This window comes from Ictidomys tridecemlineatus, chromosome 2 (genome assembly GCF_052094955.1).
Source record: "Ictidomys tridecemlineatus isolate mIctTri1 chromosome 2, mIctTri1.hap1, whole genome shotgun sequence".
Classification (NCBI taxonomy): Eukaryota; Metazoa; Chordata; class Mammalia; order Rodentia; family Sciuridae; genus Ictidomys; species Ictidomys tridecemlineatus.
Window position 1 is genome coordinate 43,844,884 of NC_135478.1, and position 26,296 is coordinate 43,871,179.

The window sequence follows — 26,296 nt, forward strand, 5'->3', positions numbered from 1 at the left end:
TTAAAAATGTTTCAAGGGTTGGTGAGGATTTGAACATTTTTTTCAGACATATGCAAGAAGGGCCAAGAGTACCTTATTTTGCCAACTGCAAGTGAAAATCTTGAAAAGCTTTATTGCTACTATAAAAATACAAATCTAAGACCTGAAGCCAAATTAATACTATGACTATTAAAATACCCATGTGATTTGAGAATTACATAAAATACCAATTACTAATCTGAGTCATGTTGAAATTTGAAAGAATATTAGAGATGTTTGGATTTTTTCTCATAATGCCTCAAATTTTCTATATGGCATATTATATCTAGAGTTTCTTTTGTAGGAATCTAGACGCCAAATGAGTTACTTTTTAGACAATTTTCTGTTTCCTCAAGAAGACTTAGCTTTAAATGCAGCTGTCCTCATGTGGCCTAGAAAAATCAGTCCCGTCTTTAATGAAAATGATGAGGTAACTATATTTTTCTGTATATATGTTTGTATTCTGACATTTTAAGCATAAGTGCACATTTAATTTTCATACCTACTTGCCTCCTATTTTTAAAAACTGGATGCTTCATTGTAAGTTTGATTTTGACCACATTTATGCCCTTGAAGACTTAGGACACACTTTTAGATTTAACTCACAGGGTTTGGTAAGAAAGAGGGTTGCATGCAGAGCTAGAATGCATGCGACAGGTCTGATTTAATATTTGTGGTAGTAGCTGTGTTTTACCCACAGATTAATAAGAAGTCAGACTACTATATAAATTGATGATAGTAAGCCCTGAACTTAGTGCTTTCCTTTTATTAACTCATCAAATATTTTTGAAAATCCCAGGTGCTCCTATTTCTCCCATTTCATAGATAAGAAAAAAACGAAACTCATAAGTTAATAATTACTCAATATCATAGAGATAAGAGTTAGTGGATTTAGCATTTTATATCAGACTTAATGTAGTTCAAAATTTTAAAAATTCTTCATATAAACCAGCATAACTAAATTGGGAGGTAAAAATGAAATAGTAATAAAAAGCATGGGCTTCAATCAGATGAAACAAGGTTCAAATCTAAATTTTGACTTTTATGATTTTGTGACCTTGGACATGCTTCATTTTCTTCATTTCTGGATTAAAAAAAATAATACCTGTGATAATGTAGGTAAAATATTTAATTGCTTTTGATATGTGGCATGTACTTTCTTAATGAAGGGTAGCTTTTTATTATTATCCCAGATTCTGTTAAATAACTAATAAGAATTGCTATTCACTTTGGAGAGCTATATTTTTTTTCTGTGTGGTTTATTCTTTGCATTTCTTTATCAGTCATTATAGACAATATTTATTTATTTATTTTTCTCTGATGGATTTTTTTTTATTTGAAAACTTTTTTTGTACTATAGTAATTAACATCATTGAATTATCTCTTAAAAAGCTCATTGAGAATGCTAAACATAAAAGAGAAAGTGAACTAATAGCCAAGAGAGAGAAACTGATCTTGGAAGTAGAAAAGGAATCACGCCACATGGAGGAGTTTACAGAATTTGCGGAGTTAGAACGCATGCAACAGGTCTGATTTAATATTTGTGGTAGTAGCTGTGGTTTACCCACAGATTAATAAGGACACTAACATAAATTTTAAATTATAGAAAAAATATGCTTACTATTACAAAGATTTACTTCACTCTTAGGCCTAGAACTAATACTATGTACATGATCTTTTTTGTGACTTAATTTTTTATTTGTAGAGTAGATGTAACCATATTTTCTGTTCTTTATCATAGTAATGTTGTGAAGTTATTATTTAATATGAATATAAAGACATAAGCTTTGTAATATATGATCTTATTTTTATAACATGGATTTGTGTATGTATGTGTATGTGTGTGTGTGTGTGTGTGTGTGTGTGTGTGTGTGTGTGTGTGTGGTGCTGGGGATTGAACCCAGGGCCTGTGCATGTGAGTCTACACTGAGCTACTTGGGATGTTTTTTAAGGTAAAATTTTATTTGCTTTCAGTATGTGACAGATGTAAGACAACTACAGAAACGCATTCAGGAATCTGAAGAGGCAGTTCAGTTTATTAATAAAGAAGAGGAACTTTTCAAGTGGGAATTGACAAAATATCCTGAACTGGATAAATTAAAAGTTAACATTGAGCCCTATCAGAAGTTTTTTAATTTGGTTTTGAAATGGCAACGAACTGAAAAACGGTAATTTCTAGTAATGTAATAAAAATTAAGTAAATGAGATATAAGAATATGTAAAATATAAGTTGTTTTTATTTTTTTCTTTTGGCTAAATATTTAAAGTAAGATTTATTTGTTCATTTTAATGAGAACCAAGTATCATATAGGAAGAGTATCAATGATACTAATGGGTCACCCAACTTTATCAATATAATTTATGCAGTATCATTTGGGTTGTCCAGAGTCAATTTACTTATTTTTTTAATATTTAGTTCTTAGTTGTAGTTGGCACAATGACTTTATTTTATTTATTTATTTTTGTGTGGTGCTGAGGATTGAACCCACTGCTCAGCCATAACCCCAATCCCCAATTCACTTTATTTTATAATTAATTAACTTGACTTATATTTACACAAAAATTAGATAGGTGGGATAAAATCTACATTTTATTTGGGTACTGTTAGTTGCCCATCTGTAATCTAATGCATGTTTTATCACATGCAGTATAGTTAAAAGTAGTTACAGCTACTACCACAAATATTAAATCAGACCTGTTGCATGCGTTCCAACTCCGAAAATTCTGTAAACTCCTCTATGCGGCGTGATTCCTTTTCTACTTCCAAGATCAGTTTCTCTCTCTTGGCTCTTAGTTCACTTTCTCTTTTATGTTTAGCATTCTCAATGAGCTTTTTAAGAGATAATTCAATGATGTTAATTACTGTGACTGAGAAAAACTAATAACAGCTTTTGCCCTCAGATGTTTCTTTTACAAAAGTGAGGAGTCAATATGGTGCTATTGAATATAGTACTTAAAATTTCAACCAGAAAAATAAGAGAAAGAAATAAAAAAGGGTACAAGCTGGGCGTGGTGGCACATGCCTATAATCCCAGCAGTTCAGAAGGCTGAGACAGGAGGATTGCAAGTTCAAAGCTAGCCTCAGCAAAAGTGAAGTGCTAATCAACTTAGTGAGATCCTGTTTATAAATAACATATAAAATAGGGCTTGGGATGTGGCTCAATGGTCGAGTGCCCCTGAATTCAAACCCCAGGACCCCAGCCCCCGCCACCGAGAAAAGGGTACAAATAAGAAAGAAAGAAGTTAAATTATCACAATTTGCAGATGAAATGATCCTATTTAGAAGACCTAAAAAATTCTACCAGAGTGTTAGAATTACTAAATAAATGCAACAAAGTGGCAGGATATAAAGTTAACATACAAAATCAATAGCTTTTATATATTCTAATAATAGATCTGCTGAAAAAGAAGTTAGTAAAACACAATTCACCCATACCTTCCAAAAATTTAACAACCTAGAAATAAATCTAAACAAGGAGGTAAAATTCCTCTATGTGAAAATTACAGAACACTGAAGAATTGAAGAAGACACTAGAAAATGGAAAGATCTCCTGTGTTCTAGGATAAGCAGAATTAATATTTTTAAAATGGCCAAAAGTCATTTAAGTCAAAATTAAAATTAAATTAAAATTAAAATTACGAAAAGTTATATATAGATTCGATGTAATCTCCAGTAAGATATTAATGACATTTTTTTTCACAGACCTATAAAAATAGTCCTAAAATTCATATGGAAGAATAAATTTAAAGAATAGCCAAAACAATTATGAATAATAAGAACAATAAGAACAATGCCAGAGGTGTTGTTCCTAACTTCAAATTATACTTCAGACTTACAATAATAAAAACTGAATGGCACTGGCATAAAAACAGACATATAGAAAGTGGAGTAGACTAGATGATATTGAACAAACTTGCATGGATACAGTCATCTGATCCTTGACAAAGGTGTCAAAAACATATATTGAAAAAAAGACAGACTTTTAACAAATAGTACTAGGAAAAATGAATATTTATACATGGCATGAAACTGGATCCCTTTCTTTCACCTTACATAAAAGTCAACTGAGGGCTGGATTGTGGTTCACTGGCAGAGCGCCCACCTAGCACATATATGCTGGACCCTGGGTTCGATCCTAAGCATCACATATGAATAAATTAAATAAAGATATTGTGTCTAACTACAACTAAAAAAACTAAATTTTTTTAAAAGTCAACTAAAAGTGGATCAGAAACCTGTAAATAAGACAAGGAACTATGCAATTGCCAGAGGGGATCAACTCTCTGGCATATAGATACAGGTGTCAACTTATTATTCAATAAGATCCCTAAAGCTCAGGAAATAAAACCAAGAATTAATAAATGGTATGTCAAGTTAAAAGGCTTCTGTACAGCAAAGGAAGCAATTGAGAATATGAAGAAAGAGCATACAGATCAGGAGAAAATCTTTGCCAGCTACTTTTCTGATAGAGGATTCATATCCAAAATACATAAAGAATTCAAAAAACTTAACATACACAAAATGCATATAAAACCCAATCAATAAATGCATAAATGAATTAAACAACAGACATTTCTCAAAAGAAGATATACAAATGGCCAACAAATATGTGAAAAAAAAATATTCAACATCTTAGCAATCAAGGAATGCAAAGTGAGATTTTGTCTCCATTTAGAAGAGCAATCATCAAGAATACCAATAATAAACATTGGTGAGGTTGTGAGGGGTAAAGGAACTTGTATACTGTTGGTGAAATTATAAATACAACCACTATCGAGATCCATATAGAGGTTTCTCAAAAGACTAGAAGTGGAACCAGTATATGAGCCAGCTATACCACTCCTTGATATTTATCCAAAAGAATTAAAGTCAGTATACTACAGTGACACATGCATATCTCTATCTATAGCAGAATTATTCACAATAGCCAAGTGTGAAGGGACCAGCCTAAGTGTCTATCAACAGATGGATGCATAAAGAAAATGTGACATAAATGCAATTGAGTTTTACTTAGCCATAAAGAAAAATGAAATTGTCATTTTCAGGAAAATGGTTGAAACTGGAGAATATCATACTGAGTGAGATCTAGACTCAGATAGCCAAATGTTGTATGTATTCTCTGATGAGAGAAAAAGGGAAAGAAAAGGGACTTCATGAAAATAGAAGAGAGATCAGTAGAGTAGTAAAAGGAAATTGGGAGAAGGAGAAGGTAAAGGAGTAAAGGTATGGGAAATAAAGCAGACCAAATTTTGCTATGTGCATGTATAAATATATCAGATTTAATCCCACTGTTATGTATAATTATAATGTACCAGTAAAAATTAATTTTTAATAATAGTTTTAGTTGTACATGGGCACAACACATTTATGTATGTATGAATGTATTTAATGTGGTGCTGAGGATTGAATTCAGTCCTCACATGTGCTAGACAAGTATTCTACAAGTGAGCTACAACCCATCCCCAGTAAAAATGAATTTTTAAAAGTGAGGGATCTAGAGGCTGGATTTGTGGCTCAGTGGTAGAGCACTTGCTCAGCATGTGTGACACACTGGGTTCGATTCTCAGCACCACATATAAATAAATGAATAAAATAAAGGTCAATCAACATCCAAAAAAAAAAAAAAACCCCAAATGAGGGGTCTAGCCTAAAGGCTGTCTAAGGCCTCTCATGATCCAAAAGTCTAAGTTTAATAGTATTTTTTTCTTTTTCAATTCAGCTGGATGGATGGAGGGTTTTTGGACCTCAATGGAGAAAGCATGGAAGCTGATGTAGAAGAATTTTCCCGGGAGATTTTTAAGACATTGAAATTTTTCCAAATGAAGCAAAAGAAAGAATTACAAGAAAAAAGAAAGGCAGCAAGGAAACGATCTCTGATAGAAGAGAAACCTGAAGAAGAACCAAAAGATAATCCTACAATCATCATGTGCTCTACAGTAATGGAGCAGATAAAGGTTTTTAAGGTATAAACATATTTAATATGGCATTTAATATTATAATGTCTTCTCAACTTTGTGTTGCATATTATATAAAATAAATAAAATCCATCCTCTGATTTTACGTAGTTATATGTAAAATGGGTTTGGTCAGCATCTAGCCAGTCTTATCCTTGGCAGTCATGTAACTCAAGATTAATTCTAATCATCTCTCTGGCCATAATACTTGGTTCAGGGATAAGCCTGAAACCCAAACTGGGTCAGAGTTCTCTTTGGAATTTTTGAACTGACTCTGGAAAAGGAGCCTCTTTTTCTTTATAAGTTGTGAAGGTATGAGTTGTGAGATCCCTGTAGCCAGCCATAGGGCTGGCTTGAGAGAATGACATTGACATTAGAGAAAAGAGGAAATAAAGAGACCTGATTATGCTCACTCCTTTAGGCTCCAGGATAGATACTTGAGGCATTAATTTTTGCCTCATCTCACTTTGAACGCAAGCTAATAGTGTCTTTCTCCTGCCCCTATTTCTCTACCTTCTTTTTTTTTTTTTTTTTGCTGGGGATGAGGGTTGGTACTGGGAATTGAACTCAAGGGCACTAAACCACTGAGCCACATCCCTAGCCCAATTTTGTATTTTTATTAGAGAAAGTGTCTCACTGAGTTGCTTAGTGCCTCACTCTTGCTGAGGCTGGCTTTGAACTTGAGATCTTCCTGTCTCAGCCTCCCAAGCCACTGGGATTACAGGTGTAAGCCAGCATGCCCAGATTCCCTACCTTCTTTGATCAGTGGATTGCATCTCTATTAATTGTAATCAAAGGAATACACTGAGGATGGCATTGTGGATAAATAATCAGAAAACAGTAAGATTTTCAAAGTTTCTTTTCTGCATCAACCTCTTGGTCAAGCTCTGACTCAATCCTGTCTTCTATTCTGGACATGGATATTATGAGAAATGAGGGATCACTTTTGGGAGGAAGTGGTGAAGGGACATTTTCCTCTCTTGGGATTTTTTTTTAAACCAGAGACTGAACTCAGGGTCCTTGATCATTGAGCCATATTCCCAACCTTATTTACATTTTGTTGTTGTTGTTGTTTAGAAACAAGTCTTGCTAAGTTGCTTAGGACCTGGGTGAGTTGATGAGGCTGCTTTTGAACTTACAATCCTCCTGCCTAAGCCTCCTAAACTGCTGGGATTGTAGGTATGGGCCCTGGTGCCCAACCCCTCTCATATTTTCAATTAAAATTTATTGTGTGTTTGACATTTTAGTGTCTCAGTTTCATATTCCAGTCTCTCATCATGAATTAGCACTGTCAAGGGTGGTGTATAGAAAAGACTGAATAAGTGGTGAATAGTAGTTCCATTGGAGCCTATTAAAGAAAACATACATATAAAGCCAGATGAGGCAACGTGTTGGCAAAAGGGTTTCTTTGGCCCAAGAAAGGCAGAAGATGATTGCTCAGACCTATATGACATATTGCCTTCTGAACATGACATCAAATCAGTAGCTGGAAAACAGGAAGATTTTGCAACTGTTTATAATTTACTATAATAAAACTGTTAGCTTTCATTACTGTAACAAAATATCTGAGATAATCAATTTAAAACGATTAAGGTTTATTTTGGTTCATAGTTTCAGAGGTTTCAGTTAATAGTTGGTTGACCCCATTGCTTTTGGGTCATTGGTGAAGCAGGCAGAACAAACTTCTTGCTTTATGACTGGAAAGCAGTGAGAGGGAGGAGGAAGGGAGAGAGAGAAAGAAGAGAGGAGAAGGAGAGAAGGTGGAGGGAGGGGGAGAAGGAAAAGGAAGAGGGAGAACAAACTATGAGCCAGGGACTAACTTTCAACCAGGCCCTACATCTTAAAGGTTCTATCATCTACCAATAGCACTACAGGCTGGGAACAAAACACATGGGCCTTTGGAGGGCCACTTACCCAAACAATAGCAAAAACAAAATGAAGCAGTCTATCTTTAATTCAGTATAATCCAAATTTTGAATAACTTTTTAACTATTTTTTTTTCAGGATGAATACATTTATAATTCTTAGTGTTTGCAAAAATGCTTCGGAGGAAAAAAAAAGGGTTTTATTCTAGAAGTTGTTGACCAATAGACACTGAGTCTTAAGAATAACTCAAGAAATACCTGGTAGAACTATTCTCATCATCAAGTACTAATGAAGAGAAATTAAAATATTTGGAAGCAGAATCAAAGCTGAATCCAGAAAACTTGATTTTATTATGAAATCTGTTTTTTATTTCTTTCCTGTTAAAGCCATTGAAATCTGTCCCTTCATATAAGAATACTTGATAAATATAAAAGACTATAACAACTAGCTACAAGTATACAAAGGAAGTGAACCTTCCAAATCATTGATGCAGATGGTTGAATGATTTGCTAGTGCTGTTCACATCCTAGAGCTTGTTAAGGACAAAGCTCATAAGAAAATCTACTCCGTATGTCATCCAGAGTTAGACCAACATTAAAAGAACTAGGAATCTTCAATCCAGAGCAACTGGTCCTTGACAAAATGTAAAGTCCATGGATCAGCTTCCTAAGGATTTAATGATATTGCTTCTGGATTATAAACAGTTACCTGGAAAATTCTTATGTTACCTTATTTGAATAAGCTTTCTTTTATTGAATAGCAAATCATGTAAGAGTCACTTGGACATTGTATAAAAAGGGAATGAATTTGAACTAAAAACAAAAATCTAATGTTCTTATCAAGCAAAATAAAAAGTTTACTAATGGGGTTGGGGTTGTAGCTCAGTGGTAGAGTGCTGGCTTAGCACATGTGAAGCACTAGGTATAATCCTCAGCACCACATAAAAATAAATAAAATAGGGTTGGAATTGTGGCTCAGTGGCAGAGCGCTTGCCTCAGATGTATGTGGCACTAGGTTTCATCCTCAGCACCACATAAAAAAAATAAAATAAAGGTATTATGTCAATCTACAACTAAAAAATAAAGTTACTAGCCTATAGTCCTCCAATTTTAAAAGTTTATTAAATTATTATTTACATGAAATAGAAACATAACTCATACAAAAATGAGATGTGTCTAATATTTTGAGAGAATCTAGAAGTTGATAAGGCTAGTTCAAAAAGCATTTGAAGAGATAAGTATTTATAGATAATTTAATAACTGAATGTTAAATAAAAATTGCTGGTATTGACACAAAAGCAAATAATGTCATATAGGGTAATGAAACATAACATCTGGAGGTATCTTTTATAATTGACAGAAATTTTTTGCATCTCTGCCAGACAAAAGTAAACATGTAATTGTATAGTCTGTGACCTTTAGTAAATAGTAAACAGTGAATTGAATAGAGTAGTCTTTAATCATAAGGACAACCACTACTTCCTACCCTGCCCCAGGTTTTAAATAAATTTTGGTAACACCTGTTGAAAATTTAAAAATTTGGTACTAGTATCCTAGTGTGTGCTATGTAGCACTCAATGATAGAAGTAAAATTGAAATAGGGTAAGGTTTGTTGACTGCTTTCATATTTGAAAAAATTGTTATATACTTATCATTGCAATTTTACCAGTAGTTTACTGCTTTTTTCTTTTTTTTCTTTCTTCTTTTCTTTTTTAAAAAATATTTATTTCTTAGTTTTAGGTGGACACAATCTCTTTATTTTCTTTTATGTGGTGCGAGTATCGAACCCATTACCTCATGCATGTCCGGCCAGCGCACTACCACTTGAGCCACATCCTGAGCCCCTATTTTTCTTTTTTATTGGCTAGTATTTTTTATAATGGCTTTATTGTGATATAATTCACATACCCTAAAATCCACCTTCTTAAAATATGTAGTCACTGGTTTTTAAAACCGTCACAGTGTTGTGCAGCCATCACTGTCATCTACTTGTTGAACATCTTCATTGTTCTAAAAACTAAACCAACAAATGTTAGCAGTAACTCTCTATTCCTTCCTCCTCCTTGGCCATGGCAGCTACTAATCCACTTTCTCTATGAATTTGTTTATTCTATAATTTTATATAAATGAGATCTAACATGGCGGCGGGCGTGGACAGATCAAGTCTCTGACCTCTTCAGCTACCCGCGCATAAGGAGTCGTAAACAGTCTAAATGCTGTTTGCTCAGGATCACTAGGCAATGCTGAGCTGACGTGGATCTGGAGCAAACAGTCTGGGCCTCTCAGAAAACACACCGAGCCTGGATCAACTGAATTCAAGCTCCCGTTCGCCTGAGTCGTGCAGACAAACCGCTGTGACTCAGCACTAAACAATACCGCTGAAACAACTGGTCGGCCCTTCTGAACCTGTGGAGGTTAATACCAACCTAGCCTTCATAGGCAGTGGCCACAGGATTGAGACGGGGCTTGGGGGAGCCAGTCAGGACCCACCTGTTGCATTGGTCACCCAGCAAAGGGAACAAACTGTTGCCATTTGCATGGGATACCACCATGGCAGAGAACTGACGTCACCAGAATGTGGCGGAGGAGATAATTTCATTGAAACCGGCGGTGACAGGTGTGTAACCCCCTAGCCCTCCCTCTCCACACAGCGGGGAAAACTTAAGGGCCCCTCGCAGCTCTCCTGTGAGCGCACTAGTCAGGCCGAGGGAATCAGGAGTGGCGCAAGATCCATGGCACGGAACCCCCAGCTACTGCTCCCACCAGTGCTGACAACTGAGGTCTCTTGCACCAGCTACCGGGGGCGTGGCTACCAGAGGGCAAGCAAACTTCACTGAGGGTTCGCAGCCTCAAGCTCCACAAACTTAGGGTCTGAGGGAATGGCAAACAGGGAGAGTGTGCCAGTCGTTCCAGAAAATAGGGTTCCCGGGAGCAGCAGACCTGGTGTGCAGCGTCACCGATGAGAGGGGCCTGGCTTGAGGAAAAGTAGGGAAATGACTAGACACAAGAGAAGGCCCTAGTCACTCAGGATTGGAGACCCGCCCAGTCTGGGAAGAGGAGCTGCTGCACATCGATTGGTTCCCGCGTATTGAGAGGAGAAGCTTGGCCCGGTGGGCACAGCTCCACCTACTGGAAGAGAAGTTAATCAAACTCTAAGACTGCATTTATTAAATTTTTTAATTTTTTTTTCATTTTCATTTTTTAAATTTTTTAAATATTTTTTTAATTTTAATTTTTATTTATTTTTTGATTATTTTTTAAAAATTTTTTTCTTTTCTATTTTTTTCTTTTCATTTCTTTTCATTTTACTTATTCCCCTTCCTTGAATTCTACCTGCTTACTCTCATTCTCTTTAGTGACTTCTTCCCTTCCCTTCTAATACCTTTCCTCCCAAGCATCAAATAAATTTATAGGAGTAAACAGTAACTCAGCAAACAGAACAAGAAGTAACATGAGCAGCATGAAAAAGCAAGGAAGAAAAGGAGTACAAACAATGCAGGACAGCCTAAATATTCAGGAGGACCTAGAGGCATCAGAAAAATGGTCAAATAAAGAACTCAAGGAATACCTTAGACAGATGGAATGGAATCTTAAAGAGGATAAGAGACAGCAAATTCAAACAGTGAAAGAACACATTGAAAATGAATTACATAAACAGATAAAAGAAGCAAATAAGCATCTTTATCAGGAGATAGAGATTATAAAAAAATCAATAATTCTAGAAATGAAGGACTATAAACCAAATTAGAAACTCAAATGAGAGTATCACTAACAGAGTGGAGCAAGTAGAAACTAGAACGTCTGATAATGAAGACAAAATATATCATCTTGAAAAGAGTCTAGCCAACTCAGAAAGGCTGGTTAAAAATCATGAGAAAAACATCCAAGAGATATGGGATAACATAAAAAAACCAAACTTAAGAGTCATTGGGATAGAGGAAGGTATAGAGGTTCAAACCAAGGGAATGAGCAACCTGCTGAATGAAATAATTATAGAAAACTTTTCAGAAATAAAAAAGGAAACGGATATACAAATTGTAGATGCATACAGGACTCCGAGCATACAAAATCACAGTAGACCAATGCCAAGACACATTGTTAGGAAGATATCCAATATACAGAACAAAGAGAAAATATTGAAAGCTACAAGAGAAAGGAGGCAGATTACATTGAGGAGTAAACCAATAAGGTTAACAATGGATTTTTTTTCACAGACGCTGAAAGAGAGAAGATCCTGGAACAACGTATTTCAAACACTGAAAGACAATGGATGCCAAACAAGAATTTTGTATCCAGCAAAATTAAGCTTCAGGTACAACAACGGAATAAAAATCTTTCATGATAAACAAAAGTTAAAAGAATTTGCTGCCAGAAAACCAGCATTGCAAAGCATCTTGTGCAAAACACTGCACGAGGAAGAAATGAAAAACAATAACCAAAACCAACAGTGGGAAGTACCTCAGTAAAGACAGAGGGTGGGGGAAAAGCTAATCCTGGAGAAACAAACTAAATTAAAAAAAAGATAAATAATCAATCATGGCTGGAAGTACAAACCATATATCAATAGTAACTCTAAATGTTAATGGCTTAAACTCTCCAATAAAGTGACATAGGCTGGTAACATGGATTAAAAAAACAAATCCAACAATATGCTGCCTCCAGGAGACACATCTGATTGGAAAAGACACACAGGCTGAAGGTGAAAGGTTGGTAAAAAATATACCACGCACATGGTCCTCGTAAGCAAGCAGGGGTGGCCATCCTCATATTGAATAAAATCAACTTCAAGACTAAGTTAATCAAAAGGGATAAGGGAAAGACATTATATACTGTTAAAAGGAACCATTCACCAACAAGACATAACAATTATCAATATTTATGCACCAAATAAGGGTCCTGCGACGTTCATAAAACAAACTCTCCTCAAGTTCAAGAATCAAATAGACCACAACACAATAATTATGGGTGACTTCAACATACCTCTCTCACCATTGGACAGATCCTCCAAACAAAAGTTGAATAAACTCAATATCACAATCAATAACCTAGACTTAACTGACATATATAGAATGTATCAACCATCATCAAGTGGATATACTCTTTTCTCAGTAGCACATGGATCCTTCTCAAAAATAGGCCATATATTATGCCATAGGGAACCCTTAGTAAATATAAAGGGGTGGAGATAATACCATGCATTTTATCTGATCATAAAGGAATGAAACTGGAAATCAATGATAAAAGAAGGGAGGAAAAATCCTACATCACATGGAAAATGAACAATATGTTACTGAATGATCAATGGGTTACAGAAGATATAAAGGAGTAAATCAAAAAAATCTTAGAGATAAATGAAAATACAGACACAACATATCGGAATCTATGGGACACAATGAAAGCAGTTTTAAGAGGGAAATTCATCGCCTGGAGGTCATTCCTTAAAAAAAGAAAAAAGCAACAAATAAATGAGCTCACACTTCATCTCAAAGCCCTAGAAAAGGAAGAGCAAAACAACAGCAAATGTAGCAGAAGGCAAGAAATAATTAAAATCAGAGCGGAAATCAACGAAATGGAAACAAAAGAAACTATTGAAAAAATTTACAAAACCAAAAGTTGGTTCTTCGAAAAAATAAATAAGATCGACAGACCCTTAGCCATGCTAATGAAGGGAAGAAGAGAGAGAAATCAAATTACTAACATACGGGATGAAAAAGGCAATATCACAACAGATGCCACAGAAATACAGAAAACAATTAGAAATTATTTTGAAAACCTATATTCCAATAAAATAGAAGATAGTGAAGACATCGATAAATTTCTTAAGTCATATGATCTGCCCAGATTGAGTCAGGAGGATACACACAATTTGAACAGACCAATATCAATGGATGAAAGAGAAGAAGCAATCAAAAGACTACCAACCAATAAAAGCCCTGGATCGGATGGGTATACAGCAGAGTTTTACAAAACCTTCAAAGAAGAATTAATACCAATACTTTTCAAGTTACTTCAGGAAATAGAAAAAGAGGGAGTACTTCCAAATTCATTCTATGAGGCCAACATCACCCTGATTCCGAAACCAGACAAAGACACCTCAAAGAAAGAAAACTACAGACCAATATCTCTAATGAACCTAGATGCAAAAATCCTCAATAAAATTCTGGCGAATCGAATACAAAAACACATCAAAACAATTATGCACCATGATCAAGTAGGATTCATCCCTGGGATGCAAGGATGGTTTAATATACGGAAATCAATAAATGTTATTCACCACATCAATATACTTAAAGATGAGAACCATATGATCATCTCGATAGATGCAGAAAAAGCATTCGACAAGTACAGCTTCCCTTTATGTTCAAAACATTAGAAAAACTAGGGATAACAGGAACTTACCTCGAAATTGTAAAAGCTATCTATGCTAAGCCTCAGGCTCGCATCATTCTGAATGGAGAAAAATTGAAGGCATTCCCTCTAAAATCTGGAACAAGACAGGGATGCCCTCTATCACCACTTCTATTCAATATAGTTCTCAAAACACTGGCCAGAGCAATTAGACAGATGAAAGAAATTAAAGGCATAAAAATAGAAAAGAAGAACTTAAATTATTACTATTTGTGGACGACATGATTCTATACCTAGAAGACCCAAAAGGGTCTACAAAGAAACTACTAGAACTAGTAAATGAATTCAGCAAAGTGGCAGGATATAAAATCAACATGCGGGGCTGGGGATGTGGCTCAAGCGGTAGCGCGCTCGCCTAGCATGCGTGCGGCCCGGGTTCGATCCTCAGCAGCACCACATACCAACAAAGATGTTGTGTCCGCCAAGAACTAAGAAAAAAATAAATAAATGTTAAAATTCTCTCTCTCTCTCTCTCTCTGTCCCCCTCTGTCTCTCACTCTCTCTTTAAAAAAAAAATAAAATAAAATCAACATGCATAAATCAAAGGCATTTCTGTATATCAGTGACAAAACTTCTGAAACAGAAATGAAGAAAAACACCCCATTCACAATATCCTAAAAAAAAAATAAAATACTTGGGAATCAACCTAACAAAAGAAGTGAAAGATTTATATAATGAAAACTACAGAACCCTAAAGAGAGAAATGGAAGAAGATCTTAGAAGATGGAAAAATATACCCTGTTTATGGATAGGCAGAACTAACATCATAAAAATGGCGATATTACCAAAAGTTCTCTATAGGTTTAATGCAATGCCAATGAAAATCCCAATGGCATTTCTTATAGAAATAGATAAAGCAATCATGAAATTCATATGGAAAAATAAAAGACCCAGAATAGCAAAAGCAGCTCTAAGCAGGAAGTGTGAATCAGGCGGCATAGCGATACCAGATTTCAAACTATACTACAGAGCAATAGTAACAAAAATAGCATGGTACTGGTACCAAAACAGGCGGGTGGACCAGTGGTACAGAATAGAGGGCACAGAGACTAATCCACAAAGTTACAACTATCTTATATTTGATAAAGGGGCTAAAAGCATGCAATGGAGGAAGGATAGCATCTTCAACAAATGGTGCTGGGAAAACTGGAAATCCATATGCAACAAAATGAAACTGAATCCCCTTCTCTCACCATGCACAAAATTTAACTCAAAATGGATCAAGGAGCTTGATATTAAATCAGAGACTCTGTGTCTGATAGAAGAAAAAGTTGGCTCTGATCTACATATTGTGGGGTCGGGCTCCAAATCCCTTAATAGGACACCCATAGCACAAGAGTTAATGACAAGAATCAACAAATGGGACTTACTTCAACTAAAAAAGTTTTTTCTCACCAAGAGAAACAAGAGGTAAATAGGGAGCCTACATCATGGAAACAAATTTTTATTCCTCACACTTTAGATAGAGCCCTAATATCCAGAGTATACAAAGAACTCAAAAAACTAAACAATAAGATAACAAATAACCCAATCAACAAATGGGCCAAGGACCTGAACAGACACTTCTCAGAGGAGGACATACAATCAATCAAGTACATGAAAAATGCTCACCATCTCTAGCAGTCAGAGAAATGCAAATCAAAACCACCCTAAGATACCATCTCACTCCAGAACGATTGGCAGCCATTCTGAAGTCAAACAACAACAGGTGCTGGCGAGGATGTGGGGAAAAGGGTACTCTTGTACATTGCTGGTGGGACTGCAAATTGGTGCGGCCAATTTGGAAAGCAGTATGGAGATTCCTGGGAAAGCTGGGAATGGAACCACCATTTGACCCAGCTATTGCCCTTCTTGGACTATTCCCTGAAGACCTTAAAAGAGTGTGCTACAGGGATACTGCCACACTGATGTTCATAGCAGCACAATTCACAATAGCTAGACTGTGGAACCTACCCAGATGCCCTTCAATAGATGAATGGATAAAAAAAATGTGGCATTTATACACAATGTAGTATTACACAGCACTAAAAATGACAAAATCATGGAATTTGCAGGGAAATGGATGGCATTAAAGCAAATTATGCTAAGTGAAGCTAGCCGATCCCTAAAAAACAAATACCAAATGTCTTCTTTGATATAATGAGAGCAACTAAGAACAGAGCAGGGAGGAAGAGCAGGAGGAAAAGATTAACATTAAACAGAGACATGACGTGGAAGGGAAAGGGAGAGAAAAAGGAAATTGCATGGAAATGGAAGGAGACCCTCATTGTTATACAAAATTACATATAAGAGGTTGTGAGGGGAATGGGAAAAAAACAAGGAGAGAAATGAATTACAGTAGATGGGATAGAGAGAGAAGATGGGAGGGGAGGGGAGGGGGGATAGTAGAGGATAGGAAAGGTAGCAGAATACAACAGTTACCAATAGGGCATTATATAAAAATGAGGATGTGTAACTGATGTGATTCTGCAATCTGTATTTGGGGTAAAAATGGGAGTTCATAACCCACTTGAATCTAATGTATGAAATATGATATGTCAAGAGCTTTGTAATGTTTTATTTACCAATAAAAAAAGAAAAACAAAATAAAATTTATATAAATGAAATCATATGTGACCTTTGTGACTTACTTCTTCCACTTAGCATGTTTGCAGGGTATATTCATATAGCAAGTTTTAGTATTTTATTCGTGTCTATTGATTAATAATATTTCATTGTGTGGGTATACTACAACTTGTTTATCCATTTATTAATTGATCGACATTTGCATTTCCATTTTTTGGCTATTGCAAATAATAGTGCTATGAACATTTGTGTACAACACAAAAATACATGTGGATATGTTTCACTTTTTTTGAGTATATATATCAGTGTGGAATTGCAGGATCACATGGTCATTTAATGTTTAACATTTGAAGAACTGATGGACAGTTTTACAAAGTGGCTATACCATTTTACATTAACACCAGCAAAGTGTAAGATTCCAATTTGTCCACATCCTAGTCAATGTTTGTTACTGTTCATCTTTTTAATTATTGCCATCCTACTGGGTATGAAGTTATATCACATTCTGGTTTTGATTTGCATCATCTTTGGAGAAATGCCTATTCAAATCCTTTGCCCATTTAATTGAGCTATTTGTCTCTTATTGAATTGTAGAAGTTCTTTATAAGTTTTGTACTTTTTAATCTTTAATATTTAGTTTTTAGATGTAGTTGGACACAATATATTTATTTTATTTACTTATTTTTATGTGGTGCTGAGGATTGAACCCAGGGCCTTGTATATGCTAGGCAAGTGCTCTTCCACTGAACCACAATCCCAGCCTGCTTTAATTCTTTATTTTTAGAAGTACTGGGACATTGAGCCCAAGGATGCTCTACCAGTGAGCCATATCCACAGACTTTGTTACTTTGAGACAAGGTCTTATTAAATTACCCAGGCTGGCCTTGAACTTGTCATCTTCCTGCCTCAGCTTCCCAAATGTTTGGGATTACAAGTGTTGCAATTTTGTCCTGCTAAGTCTTGCCCTTCTTTCATTAAATTTATTCATAAGTATTTTATTCTTCTTGATATTATGATGTGTGAGAATTTTCCCTACTTTTAATTTTGGATTGCTTATTATTAGCTCATAGAAATATAATTGATTTTTGTGTATTGATCTTGTATCTTGCAACCTTACTCATTAGTTCTCATTTTTTTCCACATTTTTTAATTGGTACATAATAATTATACATAATGATGGGATTTGTTTTTTTAGATATTCACACATGCACACAATGTACCAATATAATTTAGCCAGTTTTCATCTTCATGTGATTTCTGTTCCTCCCACCCCCACTTTTTTTCCCCTTCTTTACTCTAGTGTCCATATATGGGAGAAAAATATGACTTTTGACCTTGTTAGTTGGCATATTTCCCTGGATATAATGGTCTCTAATTCCATCCATTTTCCTGCAAATGACATAATTTGTGGTATATAAACCACATTTTCTTTATTTATTCATCTATTGATGGACACCTAGGATGGTTCCATAGTTTGGCTACTGTGAATTGTGCTGCTCTAAACGTGGAATGTACATGTATCACTATAGTATGATGACTTTCATTCTTTAGGATAAATACTGAGGAGTGATATAGTTCTCTCTTTCAATCAGAGATTGAACTCAGAGGCACTTAACCACTGAGGCAGTCATTTTTATTTTTTCATTTTAAGATAGTGTCTCACTAAGTTGCTTACAGCCTTGTTAAGTTGTTAAGGCTGGTCTCAAATGGAATTCTCCTGTCTCAGCCTCCCAAGTCACTAAGATTAAAGGAGTGTGCCACTGCACCCAGCTATAGTTCTCATTTTTTAAAACAAAATTGTTTAAGATTTTCTTATTTATTTATTTAAATACATGACAACAGTGGAATGCATTACAATCCTTTTACACATAGAGAGCACAATTTTTCTATCTCCGTATATAAATTATGTTCATGCCAATTTATGCCATTATACATGTACTTGATTTTTTGCATTATAATTATATATATATATATATAATTATAATGCAAAATATATATATATATAATCTCCACAATTTTTTATATCTCTGTTTGTATATAAGGTATATTGGCCCCAAATTCAAATCTTCATACATGTATTTTGTATAATGATGACCATCACATTCCACCCTCCTTGTTAATCCCCTTCCTCTTCCCTTTCCCTCCCACCCCTCTTCCCTATCTAGATTTAATCTAATTCTCCCATGCTCTCCCTTCCTACCCCACTATGAGTCACCCCCCTTATAATAGAGAAAACATTTGGCATTTGTTTTTCTGGGATTGGCTAACTTCACTTAGCATTATCTTCCATTTACCTGGAAATGCCATGATTTTGTTCTTTTTTAGTGCTGAGTAATATTCCATTGTATATAAATGCCACATTTTTTTTACCCATTCATTCACTGAAGGACATCTAGTTGGCTTCATAGTTTAGCTATTGTTAATTGTGCTGCTATAAACATTGATGTGGCTGTGTCCCTGTAGTATGCTGTTTTTAAGTCCTTTGGGTATAGTCTGAGAGGAGGAATAGCTGAGTCAAATGGTGGTTCCATTCCCAGTATTCTAAGGAATCTCCATTCTGCTTTCCAAATTGGCTGCACCAATTTGCAGTTCCACCAGCAGTATATGAGTGTACCTTTTTCCCCACATCCTCGCCAACACTTGTTATTGTTTGCCTTCATAATAGCTGCCATTCTGACTGGAGTGAGATGATATATTAGTTTTGATTTGCATTACTCTGATTGCTAGAGATGGTGAGCATTTTTTCATATATTTGTTGATTGATTGTATATCCTCATCTGAGAAGTGTCTGTTCAGGTCCTTGGCCCATTTATTGATTGGATTATTTGGTTTTTTGGTGCTTAGCTTGTTGAGTTCTTTTTATACCCTAGAGATTAGTGCTCTATCTGATGTGTGAGGGGTAAAAATTTTCTCCCAGAATGTAGGCTCCCTGTTCACCTCACTGATTATTTCTTTTGCTGAGAAAAAACTTTTTAGTTTGAATCCATCCCATTTGTTGATTCTTGATTTTAATTCTTTAATTCTTTTGCCAACTTGGCTTGGATATTGATATTAAATAAGGTCTAATAATGTATTATGGGTTTTTTGTTATTGTTGTTTTTAGTTTTTGCCCAGGTTTCTCAAATTGACTTTCGACCATATCTAATAATTTCATTAGTGAAATTGAACATTGTTTGCAGTATAGAATTGATACAAATAAAATAAAATTAAATTCAGAAAATATTTGACCATCACTGAGAGGAGTATTTTTTATGTGTTAAGGGGCAAGGATAAGTAAGAAATGGTTCCTGCACATCAAGGAGAATAAAATATAGTGAGAAAAATAGATTTTGGACAACTACTCCAAAGGTGGTAGAACAAAGAAATCATTAAAAAAATTTTTTTAATTTGTTTTAGTTAGCTATATGAGACAGTAATATAATGCACTGTGATATGTCATATATAATGGAGTATAATTTCTTATTTTTCTGGTTATACATAATGTAGAACCCCACTGGTAATATAGTTACATATGTACATAAGATAATAATGTTTGTTCATAGAATAAAGAAATTCCTAAGTAGAGGATATCAATATCCTGTGAGAAAATAGGGCCTGAAGCAATTAATTTTTTTCATTTGGAGAAGAGGTAAGGTGCATTTTATTTTAAGGAGGTAGATCAGAATAACAGTGTGATTTTTAAGGCTTTGGATTGGGAAGAGGGACAAATAAGCACTCTTTCTTCTCAACACTTGTATTATCTTATATTATCTTATATATCTTATACATTAAAATTTTTAAATTATTTCTTTGTTCTACTACCTTTGGAGTAGTTGTCCAAAATCTATTTTTCTCACTATATTTTATTCTCCTTGATGTGCAAGAACTATTTCTTACTTATCCTTGCCCCTTAACACAGTATATATTTAATGTGTTTAAGTTATGAAGTACAGTAAGAAAATGAGCACCCATGAATCCTTTCCTCTTCTTTAGACTCAGGTTACTAATACTGTTGTTTTCTTTCTGTGATTCCTTCCCTATTTTATCCCTTTAATTCCTCTTAAAGTTAAATGTATCATAAGTTTTATGTTTCAAATTCCTTTGCTTTTTTGTTTTAATCAAATTTGAATTTTATATATATATTTATATATATATATGTTGTAGATGGACATAATACCTTTATTTTGTTTATTTATTTTTATATGGTGTGAGAATTGAACCCAAGGCCTTACACGTGCAAGGCAAGCACTCTACTGCTGAGCCCCAGCCCCAAATTTGAATTTAATAAATATGCCATCCATAAGCAGTTTTGTATAAATTGATTTTTTAAAAAATGGAACACTGTGTTTTTTCCCAGTATATACTAGGTGTTGAATTCAGAGCCTCACAGACATTAGGCAAGCACTCTACCACTGAGCTTCATCCTCAACTCTTTTTATTTTGAGGCAGTCTTTTTGAGTTGCCCAGGTTGGCTTGAACTTGCTATTCTCCTGCCTTAGTCACCTGAGTAGCTGGGAATACAGGTATATATCACCATACTCAATTCAAAATTACATTTCCTTTCTTTTCAACTACTATAGAATATTTCTTACTTAATTTATTAATTTTCCTATTAATTTTCCTAGTCATATGGTATATTTCCTTTTTGCTATTATCAATACTTGTTTTCTTAGGCATTTTGTCACAGTAATGGAAAGCTGGTTAACACAGATGAGATCTCATTGTAATTTTAATTTGTGTTTCCCTGTTTATTAGTGATGTTAAGCACATCTTCATGTACCTATAATACTGTTATCTTATAGTCTTGTGTCCTAGTGTATATGGGCAAAGAGTTTTTCTAAGAAAGGCATATGCCTAGTAGTGAGACTTCTGAATATTAAAATATATGGTTGTTCAGTTTTGTCAGAAAATTTCAAATTATTCCTCAGTTTAAATTCCTACCAGTCCCATATTCTCATATCATCAGGTGTCATGATTTTTTTGCTACTCTAGTAAATGCAAAATTATGTTAATAAGGTTTTAATTTATATTTCCCTGATTTCTAATAAAATGTAACTTAGCTTCAAATTTTATTTATTAAACAAATTCTTATTGGTTGACAGTGATATAACTGGTAGTATTCTGTGTGCTTCATTGAGACATACCAGTAAAAAGAACAAAAATTCCTACCACCATAGAATTTACATTCAATTTGACTTTCATATTTCTTCTTCTGCATAATCCTCAATTATACCTTTGGACTCCACTTGTGTGGTGGTTGTTTCTGTTTTTATTGTTAATATTTGGGATTTTTATAATATATTCTGGACAATGTCCTTTGTCACTTATGTGAATCTCTATCATTTAGATTTATTTGTATCTTATTAGATTTACCTTTATTATTTAGATTTTCAATAACATTATTGAATAAAGTTATATGGTTTCTCCCAAATAGCTTTGCAGAGCTTTAATTTGATTATCGCAGTATACTTTATTTTGTTATTACTATTATAAATTGATCTTTTTATGTTTTTAGCTGAGACTAGTATGTAGAAATTTTATTTAATTTCTTTATGTTAATTTAATATCCAGAAACTATACATAGACAGTAATCTGTGAAGCATAATGGTTTTGTTTTTGGTTTTTAATCCCCATATCTTTTATTTATGTAAATTTTTGGACTGGCTGAAACACTGAATACATGTTGATTAGAAGTAGTAACAATTGGTATGCTTATTTTGTACCTGATTTTAAGAAAAATGTTTTGTTGATATCAAGAATGACAAATGTGTTGTTGAATATATTATTTTTATTTTAAAAAAACTTTAAAATTTATATTATTTTAAGCGGTACTTAAAAGCAGATATTACAGAAAAATGTAAGATGATGGTTAAAAACTCTTGATCTCACTCAGAAGAAATTAAAACATTGCTACATTTTGGCATTTAATAAGTCTTTTTCCCCCTTCATGTGTGTGTGTGTGTGTGTGTGTGTGTGTGTGTGTGTGTATGTGTGTTATATTTTAATATTGTAACATATGTTTCTACATATAGTATATATAACAACTTAAAATTTCTAAAATAATGCTATAGCTTTAGTTACTATACTTTTATCAGATACATTTTTTAAAATTTTTCTTTGGTGAAGGAAGGCCCTTTATTTTATTCATTTATTTATACGTGGTGCTGAGAATGGAACCCAGGGCCTCACACTTGCCAAGTGAGTGCTCTACTGCTGAGCCACAACTCCAGCCCTTATCATATACATTTTTATAGAACATTTACCTCTTATTCTGTATAACTTTTATAATTTTCTTGGCTATTTTTACATGCTTATTTTCAGGTTAACTTTTAAAACAAATTTTTTATCTTTAAATGTAAAAATGTATTTATTTCATCTGATGAACTTTAGAATCATTTTGTTAGTTTTCCTCTTCCTCAAAATGTAATTGAGACTTTAATTGTATTCCTGTAAATAGATTAAATAATTTGAAGAAATATATATTTCATACTATTAAGGGCTGTCTATAGAATATACATGTATGGGAATCAAATGACATTATTGTTTATATTTTTACCATTAGGAGTATATTCCTACTGTCTCCATTCTATGCAATCCAGGAATGAGAGCTCGTCACTGGAAACAGATGTCAGAAATTGTTGGCTATGACTTGACTCCAGACTCTGGAACAACATTGAGAAAAATTTTGAAATTAAACCTTACACCATACTTGGAAAAATTTGAAGTGATAAGTGCAGGAGCAAGCAAGGTAAATATCAAGATAAACTGAAATACTTTGATGAATTTGTAAATTGCATAATCATAACTTTGTTGTTATCCAATGTGTTTAGTACTGGATAGCAGTGGATAGAGATGAGGGCAAAAATGAGAGAACACTCTCTTTTCTGCACAAAGCATGTGCTTGCTTGTCTTGAATACAGACTAAAAATGGCTTTTTTGACCTTTTCCTGATTCATCCACATTCTAATATGGCTGGATAATAAGCTTGCATTGATAAATGATACATAATTATTTCATTAATTATGTGGCTCAAGTAGTAGCAGGCTCGCCTAGCATGCGTGAGGCACTGGGTTTGATTCTCGGCACCACATAAAAATAAAATAAAGATATTGTGTCCATCTAAAAAAAAAAACCTAAAAAATAATTATTAAAAAAAAAGAATCCTGGGGATGGGATGGGGTTGTAGCTCAGTGGTAGAGCACTTGCTTAGTATGTATGAGGGAAGCACTGGGATTGATCCTCAGCACCACATAAAAATAAGCAAATAAAACACAGGTTTTAATAAAAAGAATCCTGGGCAGGTACATGTGTAACATAGGTGTGTGTGTGTGTGTGTGTGTGTGTGTGTATGTTTCCTAGTAAAATAAATGGCCATAGAGATAGGGTTCTTGAAATACACAGAAAATCTTCAGACCTGGCCTACAGAAAGACTATGTTAGAGAAACTCCAGAAGGTATTTTATTTTGTTTTACATTTAAATACTGACAGCAATAGTTTTTAGAGCAAAAAGTGAATTTTAAAGCTACATTCTTCTGACAAAATTTTGAATTATTAAAAAAAAACTTTCTAACAAAAAATTATTATGTTACAGAAAATGCTAGTGTAATGCAGCAAGTTGCTTACTGAATCACATGGGAAAAGGCAATATAGTAAATAAGACCCTCTTTTCACCAAACCATTATTTCTCTTTTTTAGGAATTTTCCTTAGAGAAAGCCATGAATAACATGATAGGAACTTGGGATGATATTGCTTTTCATATAAGTCTGTATCGAGATACTGGAGTCTGTATTCTTTCTTCAGTGGATGAGATTCAGGCAATCCTTGATGATCAGATTATAAAAACTCAGACAATGAGAGGCTCACCTTTTATCAAACCATTTGAAAAAGAGATCAAGGTATGTTACATATGCAGTTTTATTACATATGTGCTGTCAAGTAAACAACTCCATTTGTTGAATGTTCAATTCATTCTGCATTTCCTCCTGTTTTCTGTCCCTCCTACCTCCCTCTTGATCTCCTTTTTCTTCTCTACTGATCTTCCCAACAGCTGACGCACCCACCCCCACAAATTTTCCCCTTATTTTGCTCTAGCTTCCACCTATGAGAGAAAACATTTGACTCTTGATTTTTCTGAATTTGCCTTATTTAATTTAGCATAATGGTTTCCATTTCTATCCATTCACTAGCAAATGTCATAATTTTATTCTTTTTGCCTGAGTAAAACTCTTAATTCATTCATCTACTGAGAGTTGCCTGGATTGGTTTCATAATTTGATTATCGTGAATTGTGGTGCTATAATCATTGAAGTGGTCATATCACTATGCTGTATGCTGATTTTAAAATCAGTATGCTGATTTTAGCTCTTTTGTATAAATACCAAGGAATGGGACAGCTGGGTCTTATAGTGGTTCCATTCTTAATTTTTTTAACCTTTATTTATTTTGGTGCTGGGGAATGAACCCAGGGCCTCTCACATGCTAGGCAAGCATTCTACCAATGAGCCACAATCCCAGCCCCCATTCTTAATTTTTTGAGGCATCTCCATAATGCTTTCTGGAGTAGTTGTACTAACTTACAGTCCCACCAACAATGTTTGAGTGTACCTTTCTGCCCACATCCTCACCAACATATTTTTTTAATTTTTTTTTGGTTATAGAAGGACATAATACCTTTATTTTATTTATTTATATGTGGTGCTAAGGATCAAACCCAGTGCCTCATACGTGAGAGGTGAGTGCTTTACCACTGAGCCACAACCCCAGCCTCCTCACCAACAATTATTATTATTTGTATTCTTGATCGTTGCAATTCTGAGTGGAGAGAGATGAAATATTAGTGTGGTTTTGATTTGCATTTTCCTGATTGCTAGAGGAGTTGAACATTTTTTGTATATTTGTCATTTGTGTTTCTTCTTTTGAAAAATGTCTGTTTAGTTATTTTGCCCATTTATTAGGTTATTTGTGTTTTGTTGTTAAGTTTTTTGAGTTCTTTATATATGCTGGATATTAATCTCCCATCAGAAGAATAGTAGGCAAAGATTTCCCCCCATTCTGTAGTCTCTCTCTTCATGCTCTTTTTTCCTTCACATTCCACTTATTGATTCTTGGTTTTATTACTTGAGCTTTAGGGCTCTTGTTTGAGGAAGTTAGTGCTTGCACCAATATGATGGAGTGTTGGTCCTATGTTTTTTTTTTTTCCTAGCAATTGCAAAGTTTATGGTCTAATTCCTAAGACTTTGATTCACTTTGATTTGACTTTGTGCGGCGTAAAAGATAGGAATGTAGTTTTATTCTTCTATATATTGAAATTAATCAGTATAATTATATTTTATTTTACATTTTTCCATCCTGCAAGATTATGTGGAGAGGGAGTGTAGGTATGTACAATGTGGGAGCGTAGGTATGTACAATGTATATTTTATGTGTATATATTTGTACACACACACACATATAATTGTACTTTCATTTTAATTGCTTTCTTCTTCACCTGCTTATGATTTAGCCT

The 26,296-nt window shown here is 34.3% G+C and overlaps 1 protein-coding gene across 3 annotated transcripts in view; it reads left to right on the forward strand.

The window, feature by feature from the left end:
- The window catches only part of Dnah12 (dynein axonemal heavy chain 12), a 260,099-nt gene that overhangs the window by 48,211 nt on the left and 185,592 nt on the right, over positions 1 to 26,296 (forward strand). The window contains exons 16-21 of one of the 3 annotated variants that reach the window (XM_040289787.2): positions 323 to 448; positions 1,411 to 1,545; positions 1,993 to 2,186; positions 5,739 to 5,982; positions 23,353 to 23,538; positions 24,486 to 24,686. In XM_040289787.2, the coding sequence (XP_040145721.1) occupies positions 323 to 448; positions 1,411 to 1,545; positions 1,993 to 2,186; positions 5,739 to 5,982; positions 23,353 to 23,538; positions 24,486 to 24,686 (1,086 nt within the window). Of the gene's footprint in view, positions 1 to 322; positions 449 to 1,410; positions 1,546 to 1,992; positions 2,187 to 5,738; positions 5,983 to 7,977; positions 8,130 to 12,052; positions 16,469 to 23,352; positions 23,539 to 24,485; positions 24,687 to 26,296 lie in introns of those variants that run through there. The other 2 variants (XM_078038350.1, XM_040289797.2) reach the window with 2 other exon arrangements.